This window comes from Micropterus dolomieu, linkage group LG21 (genome assembly GCF_021292245.1).
Source record: "Micropterus dolomieu isolate WLL.071019.BEF.003 ecotype Adirondacks linkage group LG21, ASM2129224v1, whole genome shotgun sequence".
Lineage (NCBI taxonomy): Eukaryota > Metazoa > Chordata > Actinopteri > Centrarchiformes > Centrarchidae > Micropterus > Micropterus dolomieu.
This window is the reverse complement of record NC_060170.1, coordinates 11,195,362-11,210,677: the sequence shown is the minus strand read 5'-3', so window position 1 is coordinate 11,210,677 and position 15,316 is coordinate 11,195,362. Positions and strand designations below refer to the sequence as shown.

Sequence of the window (15,316 nt, the reverse complement as noted above, 5' to 3'; positions counted from 1 at the left end):
TCGGCAAAAAAGCAAGCAGTCAAACTATTCCTTTAAATGTAAACATACTTCCCAGCTGTGATCACCTTTATAGGAAGGATGAAGGCAGCAGGAACAGAGGTTTCGGGAACTGGAGCTTCCACAGTCAGAATACCATCCACAGAAAGTGTGGATACGATTTTGGTAGCATCAATCTCAGCTGGGAGCCTGAAAACAACAGGATCCTGTTTAAAATGTCTCTACATACAAAGTTCCAGTGTTTTCAAATATGGAAACTGACGTACATAACATCTTATTTTTCAGCTCAGCGAACATTTTAGAGATTGGATACTGTCAAAGACAGACCTTCAGTGCTGCACTCTTGGCTGCTAATTGGTGTTTAGAATGGCTTAAACTGTGGATATTTCACTGTCATCAGTGTTTACTTTGCATACCTGTATTTCCTTGTAAAACATCTGGCAATAAATCCATGCTCGTCTGGCCTCTCCTCGTGTTTCCCTGGGGATGGATTACCGTTTATGTGGAAGAATGTGAGGACACACAGAGGAGTCAAGCAACACAGAGAAACCACTCAACACAGAAATTAATTTCTGCCACAGAGCTGTGATTTCCCTAAGCACATTATTTAAGCAGCTTTCTAATTTTGATACATTCAGCTTCCTTTCCATCCTTGTTTAGTTTTAAGGGGTTTATTCTGTGAACTGTGAGAGAAGTCTATTTAGATAACTCTGTTACTCTTCGAGATAATAATAATATTAGATAAGATTATTAATACTTCATTAAGAGTCAAAACTATCTAGTGTGCAAAAGTAATTAGCAATGTTAATAAAGTGAACTTTCAGAGCTGTTTAATTAATAGAACTATAACACAGTGTTTTGTACCTCGGATCTCCAGGAATCCGTCTCTGACACTGAGAGAAATCTCCGAAGGGGAGAAGTGAGCCACGTCCAGGCTGACCCTCCACTTGTGCTGCTCCTTACTAATCTTCTGGCCGGGATGATGCATCGACCCAGAGATGTAGGGCACAAACAGCGGAGCGGGTATGTACCCTGGCCAGGAGCAGGCTGCCAAACTCCTCTGGAGCCATTCCACATCCATCCACCGAGGGTCCCCTGGCTCCAGGAAAGGCGGCAGGCCAACATCCTGACTGAAAAGCCGGCTGGACTGCCACCATTTTTTCAGGGGGTACCAGGGGACACCCCTGCTGTACTCCCCACATGACAACTCTGTTTTGGCCTCTTCGCTCATGTTTTAAGGAATAAAATTACACAGAAACAAAACAGAAGAAAAAAGAGAGAAGATTAAAAATGGAAGCCCCTTTTTTGATGACAATCAGCGAGTAACTTCTGGACTCTCAGTGTTGACTGACTGAATTTTCAGCAATTAAAATCTCGTTAATGAGAAAGGGAAAAGAAAGACTCGCCAAAGCTAGGATAGTGAGATGGAGAAATCTCTGAGGCGCTTTATATAGTGCTCCTGTCTGTTTTAGCACTTATTAAGCACTCCTGCCGATCTCATGAGAAGGGTGTGTGGGTATGTTGTGATGGGTGTGGAGGGGAGGCTGTTACCTCTTGCTGGCCTGAAGAAGGCAGCAGACTAATTAGTTGTATTTATAACTTTTAAGGGCGCGATGGCAAATAGCGAGCAGTTGGCTGAGGCTAGTTGGTGTTTGAACTGTTGCATCTGTTGCCTGAAGACCGTTCTTCTCACATCCCAGTGAACTCTATACTGTCAGTGGTGACTGGGCTCCTCAGTCTTGTCATGAGACAGTGATAGTCTATTCCCCCTGTGTTTCACCTTTCAAAGGACACAGTGGCAGCAGTTGGTCTCGAGCATGGAATTCCTCTATCAGAGTCACAAAAGGACACAAAATGGTTTTTTTTTTGTGGAATCTGAAACTTTTCAGTGTCGTGTGTGTATTCAGTGTACAAAGCTCCCTTCCACTCCATTTTTCTTCAGCTCTGCAGTTTCAACAGGATTATTATTGTTCCCTCTTTTATCAAGTGTGACAGACTTGTCAGTGTTTCATTTTTAGAGCTGTGTGCCCTGAGATCTTGGCATACTATCCACTGGAGCACAAAACAGATTGAACAGATGTTTCTGACACTTTGTGTGATGCCTCACCCACAGATTCTGTCTGTAGGATATGTGAGAGGTTAAATTGGGATCCTCTGCTGCTGCTTGACTTGCCTGAAAAATTGGTTCCTCTGTTTCAACTATCCAATTCCATCCTGTTCACATTAAAGGCACATATGCCCACAGTGCACCAAGATGTTCATGCTGTTCTTCAAAACCAGTTTGGAAGGCTGAGCCAGAAATAAAACTTGGCAAAACTGTAAGAACAATGACATTAAACAGATTTTTGGGGGTGAGATTACTGTACAATATTGACAAATGATTTTAGATAATGTCAGTCTCACCATTTCCACACTTAATGATTTTACAGTTTTTACAGATTTTTACTAAAGAATGGCCAGATATTTAAGAAACCTTTAAATACATTTAAACTTCACCTCAAAATTGATCCCAACATTACGAACGTTGTAGTTTTTCCTACTTCATATAGATGCTACTCCGCCATTCACCAAAATGTACACAAGTTGCTCCTGATACCACTCCGCTAGCCATAAAATGTGAAAATAAAAATGGGGAGAAAAGGGTTGGTCTGAAATGGTGGTGAAGAGAGTATGAAAATATAGTGTATTTGACTGAACGGAAATTATCATTGACTCTGCAAAATTAACTTTATTCATTTGGACAGATTGCAGTCTCACACTTACTGTAGAGTAGCAATTTTGACAAAACCAACTATCATTAAAGCTTTTGCTCACTTTAGCCAGTATCAATAAAATCACAATATTTTGGGTGTGACTGATGGTTTGAAAGCATCTATAATCTCAGTGATAAGTGATAAGGTAGCCAAGTAGAGTGTTCATGTCACTCAACAGACTCTTACAGTAATTAGAGTGAGACTTGGGACTGCATGACATCTATGGAAGGTTTTATTGGACTTTAATATTTGTAACCCACAGAAAACAATCCACAAATGTGTACTATGATGCGCAAATATTTCACAATCTACAAATACGTATGTATTTTTACATTTGTGATGTGTAAAATCATATCCACAAAAATGTCAATTGGTGGGTCCTGTTACATTTGTAACTTTCTTTTTACACATTTGTGGAATTTTGTCCAATGTGTATTGCGGAGATCTGTAAAATATATATATATACCAATATCTCACTACCCAAAACATGTATTTTTACATTTGTGTTGTGTAAAATCATATCCACAAAAATATATAGCAATTTGTAAATATGTACAATTTACTCTACGCATTTGTGGATGTATTTTTACACACAAAACTGTTTTTTCACATTTGTGGATCATTTCCTGTTAATTTGTCACGTTACATTTGGGACTTCCTTTTTACGCATTTGTGGAATTTTGTCCACTCTGTACCACAGAGATCTGTAAACAGAAATCTGTACATGTGAGAGCAGTTTATTAGCTACACCAGCAGGTGCGACATGAGTTGTAAGAGTATCCATTGCAGTACCCAGGGTCATCTGTAGGAGACAACAACTTCTGCTTCTTCTGGACCACTAGACTCTACTCAGTCTAAATTTTTCTGTATCACTGTATTTGTGTTAGTACTGTTGTACCTACTGTTTGTAGGAGCTATTGTAAACCCTATGTATATGGTTACGATCCTCAAAAGTACAGTCATTGTCCATTTTCCATTGAGCGTTTCTTGTAAGGCTCATGAGTAGGGTTTACATGATACCTCAATACTGGAGATCTATCTTGTGGTGCCGTTCTCAACCAACCCAAGACTGACATTACTGGGGGACCATTTAGACAACATGAGGGGCAATGTTCACTCTATCAGACTAGCCCTATTGCAGCTAATAAATGAATAGTCATTTGCTGGACCACCAGGGGTCCTTAAGGGTAATAAATGGTAAATTTACTATTTAAAATTAAAAGAATAAATAGGTTTCACCATAATTCCATCCATAATTAACACAATGACAGAACGTATGACTATTTGGGTCATGGGTTTCATTCACTTTCTGTAATGAAACATCTAAAAGCTAAAATCCTACCTGATGAGCGTGTCTGGGACAAAATCTCATCAAATGGAGATCTGTGGTCTAATTTGTGTCAGTTGTGTCATTTAGGTTGATGTGAAAAATTTGAATACCACTCAAGATTTGGGTAAACCACAAAAAGACTGAATGCAAGGCAAGAGAATAAATATACTACTGTGTACCTAATGCTTTGTCCTGTCAGTGTGTATATATCTTGCACAAAGTTTCATCTTTCTCCTTTTTTGCCCATATAGACTTGGTTTATTAACACTGTTTGTACTGATTGCATTTTTACTTTTTTGTGGGGAAGAAGAAATAGAAATAAAAAGTAATCTTTTTAATCATTTCAGGTCAAAAGATGTTACAACTGAATAAATAGAAATGCAGTATTCCTGATTGGGCTTTATAGAATACAGAACTTCTCTGCTTTTCATATACTTTTACAAAGCTTTCTTTCATAGCTCTGACAGGAAGGTGTAACATATTACTACAAAAACAATTCTCAGGCTCATATTTATTTAAATATTAATGTAAAACAAATGCAGTGTTAAAGTATTCAATAGTAAACTATGTACACTTGTACAGAAAAAGTTAGACTGAGTAGAGTCCAGTGGTCCAGCAGAAGCAGAAGTTTTTGTCTCCTACAGATAACCCTGGGTACTTTAATGGATATTAGACGCGTTCGAGATGACGCCTGCTGACTTTCACCGACTTGATAGTCTAACGTGAGCTGCAGGTGACTGCAGGGGCGGGGAATAATAACGGTGCTGTCAAGTCGGACACATTCTACCTGCGTGAGCTTAATGTGAGCTGAGATCAATGATTGATTTTAATGTCATGTGACATGGTGACGTTTTGCAGCGCGGGCAAAAGTTGGACACAATTTCTAAACAGCATGCCTTATTTTAAGTCCAGCATGCATCACGTTAAGTCAGCGCTGTGCAGCGCTGCATGAAGTCAAACGCACCTATTCTTACAACTCATGAGAGGCAATGTCGCTACCGCCACCTGCTGGTGTAGCTAATAAATTGCTCTCACATTTACAGATCTCTGTTTACAGATCTCTGCAGTAGCCTACACGACAAAATTCCACAAATGTATAAAAAGGAAGTTACAAATGTAACATGACCCACAAATTGACAGAAAGTAATCTGCAAATGTGCAAAAACTGTTTTGTGTGTAGAAGTCACTGTGTAGAAGATATGATTTTACACATCACAAATGTACAAATACATATTTGTAGATAGTGAAATATTTGTGCATCATAGTACACATTTGTGGATTGTTTTCTGTGGGTTACAAATATTAAAGTCCAATAAAATCTTCCATAGACATCCTGCAACACCTCAACACTCCAGCGAGATATGCAAGGATCCTGTTCGTGGACTTCAGCTCTCCGTTCACCACCATCATCCCGGACATCCAGTTCACTGTGCCAGCCTCCACCTGTCAGTGGATCACAAACTTCTGACTGACAGGAGCCTATATTGTTTTTGTTTATAGTGTGTATATATGTGTTCTCTATGAAGCCTAGCTGTGTCTGATTTTGGTATTGTGTTATTGTTGTATTGTAAGTAAGCACATCGTGAGCAATGTACAATCCTGAGTCAAATTCCTCGTATGTGTATACATATACCTGGTAAATAAAGCTGATTCTGTTTCTGATTCTGACAATAATTAGAGGACATGCATCAGGTCACCAGATGCTCAATCTCCCACCTGTATGCGGACTCATCCCCACCAGAGATGAGGCCAATGAGGGTAATGTCATCCGCAAACTTCAGGAGGATGACGTAAGGGCCATGTTTACTGCATCATCTACAGACTTGTTCATCACAAAACGTGATTAGGTGTGGTTAAAATATATTTAAATCACATACTGTAGTTAAATGTATTAAACTGAAAATTTTGCCAGTAGCCTATGTTTTTCCTTCAGTCTGCATTTTTCTAGGTTTTCCATTTTTTGAATTAGCTATTATGGCCAGTGTAGTTATATAATATAAATAGGCATTGGTCTGTCATGAGGCTTAGGCCTACTACTATGCCTCTGTATCACACCAGAGCCATCGCTCTAATCAGACTTTCATCCACCTGTTAGAATCTCTCATAATAAAGTGGTTAACATCACAATGTGCTTATAATTGCCTCTCCAGTAGCAACCACAAACTTTCATTTATTATAAACTAACCAAACAACTGCCTCAAATGTTAATAGCTCATGTTAACTGGGTCACCAAATTTCGGCTAATTTAGGGCTAATTCTTAAAGGCCTCACAAAAGTGTATCTAGCGTCCACACACTGCCTTGTGGGTAACCGTTACCATGGAAGCCGAGGTTGCAGGACAAAAACGCAAGAAGCAGAGGTGCGTTTAAACTTTAACTCCCTTTATTCACTCCAGTTATATGTCACTGCTTCTGTACAACTTTGGCCTAGTACTTCGTAACCTACAGGCTTATCATGATTAATCGAAATTCAACGCTGGATTCGCGTCGTTTGGGCAAAGTGAAGCCTGTCTTGGTTTGTGACCAGAAATGGACCACACGTACGGACTCTCGGGAGAATCATGGCCGCCGAGAGCTGCAGCTGAGCCGGCTGGGCTGCCGGGAAGCGCCCCGGAGACCGAGGGAAACGCCAGTGATTCTGGAGGATGTGGGACAACAATACGTGGGAATGGTAGGCCTATATTTTACTTAACGTTATTGGCCTAGCTTACATAAACTGCACGACACGTCAGTCAAATTCATTGCCGTTTGTTTAGCTTGTCTTCGTATAAAGGAGGGCGAGAGACTTTAGAATATCTTCTCTCAGATGACTTTCTCTCCCCCCCTGTAAACACATCATCAACAAATCATTTGATGTCTTGAATAAGGATTCACTTCAAAGATCGCTGCCAGTTTATTCATCCCACTCAAATAAAAAACGGCTCATGTGAAGGAACCCAAACTCTCTCTCTCTCTCTCTTTCTCTCTTTTTCTGCTATCATTTTTTCCCCCGATTTCTGATTCATCCTAGCCCATCTGACAGCTGCTAAAGATCAGAAAGTCTTCATGGTCCCTCCTACTTTTCCTCCCTTGAGCTGCTAATACCCTTCTCAAGTGATATTTTCATATCTTTGTGTGTATGTGTGTGTGATCCCTTTCATTTCATGGCAGGGCTTCTCTCTCTCATTCATCAGTAACCCCAGCTACACAGAAGCAGTCCCATCCAAGATCAGTCACTTCATCTACTTTTAATGGACAATGATCCTCCTTCTCGCTTAAGCACATCAAGTGTGTTGCAAATAAAAATTTCTTGCCCAGATGCACATTTCAGACTTGCAGTCTAAGGGAGAAGCACCCATGACTCATTTTACTTTAACCATCCTCATCCAGTGCAATTTAAGTTAGAGAGGATCGTCAGAGACAGTTTTGAAAGCCCCAGTGGGCTCTGCAGAGTCAGTTTTCCTAATTGGCAACACAGATGCTGTGTCTGATCCTTCAAAGCTTGTTCCCACTAACAAATGCATTTGAAGTAAGACATTGCCATTTGTAAGATGATTACAGTCACCTAAGCTCAGGGGAGGTCTCAGCAGAGGCCAGTCACAGCGAATCACGAGGCTTCAAATAGCCCGCCATGCATCCACGGGATATTAGTAGCTAATGCATCAAGGGGGATGAAGTGTCAAATGGCTGGTTTGTCCCTGTGGACACTGCATTCATCATAGTTATTGTGAGGCTGGCTCAGTCACTGAGACAGGCTGGCTGGCCGGCGAACAGAGAGACGGGGTATTTATCAAAACTGACACATCAGAATGGAGTGGCTTATCTATGGAAATATATTTTTGGAAAGTCGTTGTACAAGTTGTAGCAGCCAGCATTGAATCAGAAATAATACGGAATGATGCTTGAACCTCGATCTAACAGCAAATGATGCTATCAGTTGAAGAAATTAATTCGCTGAATTGGTTTAGCCATGCCTGTTGCCTGTCTGTGACTACAGTGAACACGAATGGCCCCGTATACGCTGTAAATCACCAAGGAGGGAAAACAAGCCAATCTCATCTTCTGTGGTTTCCTGCTTTATGTTATTGCATTCACAATGCTTTTGATTCAGCTCTCTGTGGTGCTGTTAAGACAAATGCAATACTAACCGCGCTGTTTGGCATGTGTATGTGTGTGTACTCCTGGGTGCTGATGGAAATGCACAGGCTAAGGCCACTTCACGGATCATTGCTAAAAGAACGAGTATTTCCATTACACCTATGTATTGGGACATACATTTTGTGTGCGCGTTGATGTGTGCACACAGTATTCATATGCTGAGGTCCCTATTCTGTGTCCAGTGAAGTAGCAGAAGGGCAACAACAGTGTCCCGGTTTGACTCGAAAGAGATTTGCAGCAAATGAGCTCATCCATCAGCAGAAGCATGTGGGGACAAGGGGATGATGAGGGGAAAGAGGGTGAGGAGGAAGATGAAGAGAGACGGTGGGCCGGAGCAGGGTCCAAGCAGAGGCAGCTGCTCAGGGAGAGGCCTCACAGTGAAATATGACGGCCGTGGCATTTCCATGCTCTCCGGCACCTTCTCTTGTCCTTTGGGTGTTGCAGGTTGAAGACTTGAGCTCAGCTTGGTCCTCGTCTAGTTCATCTGTAGCTTTGCCATAAATCTGAAAAAAAGTCATGACATTTAGAGGAGTGGCATTTTTAACTGCATTAACCACCAACCATTCAGCATTTAGTCTCTGGAACTCCATTTTATTTAACCCCTTTACATGCGGTTTCCCACATTTCCCCACAGCTTTAATGTTGGAAAAATCATCCTGTCTGACAGTATCATATATTCCACATGACTTTGTTCCAACTCTTCATTAAAGATAAATCATGTTTAAACTGAGTGAAATACACAATCCCAAGACTCCATGATTTTATGGATGCACCGTCATTAAATGGAAATATTCTAGATGTCTTGTGCATCATTTTAAACCCATTTGCTCCGAATTCAGCCATATTTTGTATATTTGGAAACTTTGGAATCTCCCCTAGACCTGAACAAAGTTAGACACAAGACTGATGGGAAACAATAAACTCTGCGTTAGAGTTTGAGTGGTGGCTTGATTAAAAGTTGTCTTAGCACTCTCTTGTGTAAACATTACAATTTTTAAAGTCGAAAAAGCATTCTTTGTGATGGTGCAGTAAATGCTGCAAAAAGCATTTCATTTAACTTGCTTTGGAAGTATAATGTACTGTGAAGAGTGGCTTTGGGGAGTATAAGAATCCGTGTCAGTGGGGGTCCCGGGCATTGTTGATGACGCCAGCTGCAGACAGAAAGAAACTGTTCTCATGGAGTGAGGTTTTGGAGGTGAGTGTCTGAAAAGTTTGTGTTTGCGGTGGGAGGGGTGAGCTGCACTCTTTTCGTGCTTGCCTCAGAGTCCTGTAGGTGCACAGGTCCTGGAGGAATGGTAGATTGCAGCCAGTCACCTTCTCTACTTCTCTGCTAATTCAGCTTAGTTAGTTGATAATGTCTTCCTTGACCTTAGAAGTAAAGCTCAGCTGAGTAACTCTTAATAGTACACTGCTTCGGTATGTGGAGACGCAAAACTGGAGAGACCTCCCGTGCCTGATTAGCATACTGATGTAAATTAGGTTCTGTTTTTAAGGTCCAAGCTACGAGGCTGCCGGAGCCCTGTTGCTTTCTTTCTTTCTTTCTTTCTTCACTTCTAAAATCGTTCATGCACAAAACGCTATAATACCAAAATGCTTCAGAATTGGCAGGCGGGCAGCAAAGTCCACCCACTGCACATATGAAACTCAGTGACCTCAAGGTGACTCTGTATCAATAAATGTTGCATTTTTGCAATTATTTCTAAAACAGCTTGGCTTAGAGTCAAATGTCTTTCATCATTTTAATCTCTTAAGACATCCGCATCTGGTCTTCTGCTTAGAAAATGTCAAATTTTGCATTTTTCTGAATCCACTTGGACCGCAATCATAGCCGCTATTTTTAAATTCTGTTGAGACTATGTTGGAAATAAGTGTTTTTCCTTTAACATGTTATACTTTGGATAAATTAATAAAATGACAAATCTGAAAAGAAAAGATTCTCATTAATATCCAGTCCAAGCTAATGTCCCTCTGCCTGCTCTCTGATGATCTATTCATAGGCGATTACAGCCACCAAAGATAGTCGACCAATCCATTAACAGCCAGCCTCCAGATTCCACAGGAGGAAGTAAGGTGTGACTGGTAATCATCAAGCCCACATTTATACTCCCCTCACACACAGTTATCTAATTTATACTGTAGAAAACACTAGTTTATCTTCTATAATGAATTTTTTACTCAATGCAGTTAATTATGCAGAGATTAATTGCCTGATTATCTGTCATTTCCATAAGCGATGTCATATTAGAAACTAAATTTTTACTCTGGCCTGCTGCCCAATCTGCCTCTGCAGAGGTCACATGGGGATGCAGCAGAGTCTTTCATGGGTGAAGAAGTGAACTGAGCTCCAGAGCAACTCAAAAGACAAAATGATAATAGCTGTGTGTCCTTTTGTTTTTATGTCTTTGTTCTGATGCACTTTCTTTTCAGAGTCTGCCAGTTTGTCGTACCCAGGCTGGAAAAAGAGCTGATATTGTTTCCCTGCAGAGGCATCTGGGACACGCCAGGTGAGAGTTACATCTGTGGGTGTTTAGCAAATATGGAGAAAATGAACCCCTTCTGTTGATATAAATATGTGGTGTTTAGTTGATATTTCCCCTGAAACAGATGAGGACTGCAGTAACACCTATTTCACTAAGAGAGACCACGGCAATTGTGAGGTATAAAGGGTAGTTTATTTGGATGCTGAGAAGGTTTGGGAAGGGTTTGAGAGGGAAGGGATGAAGGGCTGGGGTCGGTTAAGGTTGTGATGGCAGGAGCGGCTAGGAACCCAAGGGTTGAGACTCATGGTGCTTTCTGACCAAACGTGAATTTAATCCTCGCAACACTTTCCTCGCGTGAGTACATTCGCTGCAAGTGTTCACACACAACGCGAGAAGGCGATTAGAACCCGCGAAAATTCTCTCGAGTTGGAAATTTTCAACTCATGCGAAGGCCTTTGCGTTGCCAGCACCGCCCCCTTCGCACCGCCCAACAGGAAATCGCGGCTCTAAGTGTCTTTGCATTGACTTCGTATGTAAACTCACCGCCCCGAACGCTTGCTTTGCTTTTGGTCTGAAAGCACAGTCAGGGTGGGGGCACCAAGGTTATTATGGTTAACAAAGACGAACGAAATAACGAAAACTAGATGTGAAAAAACATTGTCGTTAACTAAAATAAAAACAAAAAGGAAGCTAACGATAACTAACTGAAAATATATTGTAAGTTTGCAAAACTAACTAAAAGTAGCCTAACTAAAATGAAAGAGTAAAAGTTTTATTTCATAGGGCCGAAGCCTACATGATTGCTTTATCCATCAAGAGAGCCCGGGGTCAGGGCGGCGTCTGGCCGCAGCATAGCGGCTGGCGACCGCTGTTATGAGTAGAGCCGCAGGTAGGGATCAGCTGGTAGTTGGTGGGATTTGAACATGTTTTCTATTATCTTTTATACATAGCCTACATGTTGTTACGTCCCCGCTGTCTAGGGGTAGGAGAGACGTAAACATAAACCAGATGGATTTGGTATGGGTGGAAAGATTATTTATTAAGCAGTCTGATACACACAAAACAGTCAAACAGAAAATGGGCAAGTGGGTGCTGCGTAAAACAAAGAACCAAATATAACAAAAAGAGATCCCTCCTACGTGGGGGATTACTAAACTACTTGACAAAAGGATAAACAAAAACCTCTCTAGCCGTTGCTCAGAAGCAAAAACACAGGGAGCGCAGCACCCCTAAACCTAGTGTCTCTAAACAAGTATTTATTAACAGGTGTGAGTAATCAGTGAACGAGCTTCCCCTAGCCCAAGTCTGTAGACCACCTACTGGGATCAGCCCAGGTGAGTTACCAACTCTCAGTAACACACAGATCTAGCAAACACCGAAGCTGTTTCCACTGAGGATACGCGCACACACAGAGTTCAAGGTTAGGACCAGCGTCAGGGCAAACCACATGGCAAAAGGTAGCTGCCTCGAACCAGCAGCAGACCAGCCTATTTGAGGGGGAAGGCACGAAGGCGGTCCTGCAGGCAGCTTGGCGATTGGAGAAGGGGTGGTGTGCCGCTCCAATCAGAATCGTCGGAGGTGGGAGGCGGGATCAGCCAGGCTTGCCGAAGTCCAGCCAATCCCCCGCCTCACAGTGTAACACATGCAGGGAGAAACACAGGCAGCAGTGACACACAGACGGCTGCCCTCGGCAGCCGTAACAATGTGTACAAAATAATATGAATGCAACAACTGTACAGAGCTTTGTTTAGTTTAGTTTGGGTTGCAGGTAGTGAGTCACTGTCTTGAGATGAACAAGGAAAACAGAACAAGGACAAGAAAACCATTCTTTTCCTTGTTCTGTTCTGTCAGCTAATGTGTGTTTATGGGCTCATTGATATCTCAGCCAATTTGTCTCTTGTGCTTTTAACATAGAATCTGTTTTTTCATTAATATAGGTTTACATTTTAATATAGCGTAACTGCTTTCCAGTCATACTTGCCTTCAGGGTGCTAGGGACCTGTTGTTTGTGGCTCCAAGGGGGGCCGCCACTATCTTCCAATTTCTTAGCTGTCCATCACCTACATTTATTGTATTTCACCTATTTAACAAAGAATGACAGAGCTAGAGACTGATGTAATGAATTTCCTGGGACCACTGGGTAGTAGGATTAGGGTAGCTCTTATGGTTTTCTGTATGTAGGTGAGAAATTATACTGTAGATGTAGCTTGTGCTTCATATATTTGTAGTATTTATTTAGACAATGTGTTAGTACTTCAAAAAAAAAAATGTGTGTGTGTGTGTGTGTGTGTGTGTGTGTGTGTATATATATATATATATATATATATATGCTTAGTGTTTGGGCCCCTACAAGCTTCAGATGGCTTAAAAAGGTGTCCCTTTTCACAAATCTGCATTATTTCTAATGATTGTACTTGTATGTTAATGTTTTGCGAATAAACTAACTAACTAAACTGAACTGAGCTAGCGACAAAGACTAAAACTAACACTAAAACTAATAAAAACTAAACTAAAACTAAGCATTTTGAAAAAATAAAAACTAAACTAAACTAGCAAACCCACGTAAACTAATTAAAACCAAACTGAAATTGAAAACAAAATGTCAAAACGAAATAAAAATAAAAACTAATGAAAAATCCAAAACTATAATAACCTTGGGGGGCACATCGAAAATTTCCTGCTTTATCATTGCGTTACATTACATTTATTCCTTTAGCTGACGCTTTTATCCAAAGCGACTTATAATTGCTATATGTCAGAGGATTGAACCCGGGTCTCTCACACCAAAGGTAAGTGTCTTAACCGCTGCGCCATCATCATCCCCCTGTTGTTCCAGTGGTAGAAAAAGAACAATAACTTTGGTGGAATTATTAATTCTAGCACGTACGGCAGAAACCCAAGCAAAACAAAATACGAGCATGCAAACTCCAAACCCAGGACCTTCTTGCTGTGAGGCCACAGTGCAGGAGAGAAAGGGGTAGTGTGGCCTATATGTGCAGGTGACTGAATTAGAGAGGCATAGGCAGTTGGACTAATGAGAGAGAGAGAGAGAGAGAGAGAGAGAGAGAGAGAGAGTATGGAAAAGTCACATTTAACAATACATAGCTCATGAATAAAAAGGAAATCTACAACAGTATGCTGACTGCAGGAATGCTCGGCTGTTGGTGTTTCTTTGTCCTGCAGGCGGTGAAGTCCTGGCACTGAAAAGGCTGTGGCATTTGGTGTGTGTGTGTGTGTGTGTGTGTGCAACCCCCTAACCCCACCACAGGGTGTAGAGACAACATCCTCTGGGGGCAGCCAAGGGTGCTTCCAACCGGCTGACATTTCTGACAGCCTCTGATAGAGCCCAGAGTGTTGAATTATTCATACAGGTGTTATGGGGAAAGGTTGCCATTTTCACAGGAGAAACTCACCCCCAGATGAATTGTGGCTGTTTATCCCTGCAAGTGAATACAGTAGTAATGATTTGGGGCTGTGATGCCTTTTAAGCCAAATGGCAGCCCATTCTCTGTCAGCTCACATGTTGAAAGCTCATACATCTCACTGCTTCTCTGGCCAGAGCAAACCTCTTGAACTTAATCAGCCTGGTTTTGTTTTTCAGCTCGGGCAGGTAGGTGGAAACATTTGACAGGTAATGGCATAGATATAAAAATAAATATAAATAGATATAGATATAAAACACTAGACACACCAAGCAACAACCTCCACTACAACTGCAGTTCCTCAAATGGCCACTTGAAGCCAACTGCCCAACTTTACTGCAGAAAGAAACATGTTTAAAAACACGTCTCAAACCAGATGATTCTATACAATATGGCTATGTATATACAGTATTTCACAAAGTAAAATACAAAGAAAGTCTTTTGTGACTTTTTAACTTATAGCATATTATTAACAGCAGCAAGGAAGATGTTTTTTTACAAAACATATCACATTTCTTAAAGCCTCTGGCTGAAATAAAAATATAATTAAATAATAAAATACAATAAATAAATTATTAAAAAAATAATAAATGAAAGAAAAAGAAAGCAGGAACCATATGGCACCCATCTTACCTGGGTCCATTATTTACAAAAGTGAAAGAGAATTATGTTGTTTTATAATCCCTGTTTTTTTTTTTCTACCAATACACCATTAATGTCATTTATTAAAGTCATGATTGTGCATTTATATTACAGACAATGATTTTTATTTTTTTTATTTTGCTGATGTTTGCTGATGTCTTCTGGCTGTCCCTAGTGTCACTCAACAAAAAGTTTCCTCTGTATCATCACAATTTTTTCAAGTTATTTGATCAAAGCCATTCTGACATAAGTTGATCTAATTTTTTAGTAATTTGAAATAAGCTTTAAATTTTTTTTCATTGTGTTCAATTTTTATGTATAAATATATATATATATTAAGGGGAGCCTTAAGATAAGTTATGCAATTGTTTAGAGAGAAATATTTTTATAGGTTTTGGTAGTAAAATGCTAGATTAGTATGTTTTGGGTAAGATGCCCCCCTCCAGTGGGGTAAGACGCGCCCCGGTCACCTTGCCCCTATATGTTGATCGTTTGTAAGTTGGATGTTATTTAGACACTGGACAGCCCCTTAAGCCAACCAGCAACTTCACTATCA

General features: G+C 40.7%; 2 protein-coding genes across 2 annotated transcripts in view; one reads left to right on the top strand and one right to left on the bottom strand.

Moving 5' to 3' along the window:
- Positions 1-32: 32 nt before the first annotated feature.
- Positions 33-1,228, bottom strand: LOC123959823 (heat shock protein beta-1-like). The gene is made up of 3 exons (XM_046034124.1): positions 862-1,228; positions 414-477; positions 33-186 (listed from the first exon to the last, which is right to left on the bottom strand). The coding sequence occupies exons 1-3, from the start codon at positions 1,226-1,228 to the stop codon at positions 33-35; spliced, it is 585 nt and encodes a 194-aa protein (XP_045890080.1).
- Positions 1,229-6,405: 5,177 nt separating this feature from the next.
- LOC123959822 overlaps positions 6,406-15,316 on the top strand; it is a 19,788-nt gene continuing 10,877 nt past the window's right edge. Inside the window, exons 1-2 of the mRNA XM_046034123.1 lie at positions 6,406-6,750; positions 10,644-10,720. Of these exons, the coding sequence (XP_045890079.1) occupies positions 6,535-6,750; positions 10,644-10,720 (293 nt within the window). The 5' untranslated portion in view covers positions 6,406-6,534. The remainder of the gene's footprint in view (positions 6,751-10,643; positions 10,721-15,316) is intronic.

What these genes read in the sequence shown, in the direction of transcription:
- LOC123959823 (XM_046034124.1), bottom strand. Translation starts at nt 1,228, where the DNA reads ATGAGCGAAGAGGCCAAAACAGAGTTGTCATGTGGGGAGTACAGCAGG. An exon ending in CGGATTCCTGGAGATCCGAG is followed by an intron (nt 478 to 861) that starts GTACAAAACACT and finishes ATCCATCCCCAG; the next exon opens with GGAAACACGAGGAGAGGCCA. An exon ending in TGTTTTACAAGGAAATACAG is followed by an intron (nt 187 to 413) that starts GTATGCAAAGTA and finishes TGTTGTTTTCAG; the next exon opens with GCTCCCAGCTGAGATTGATG.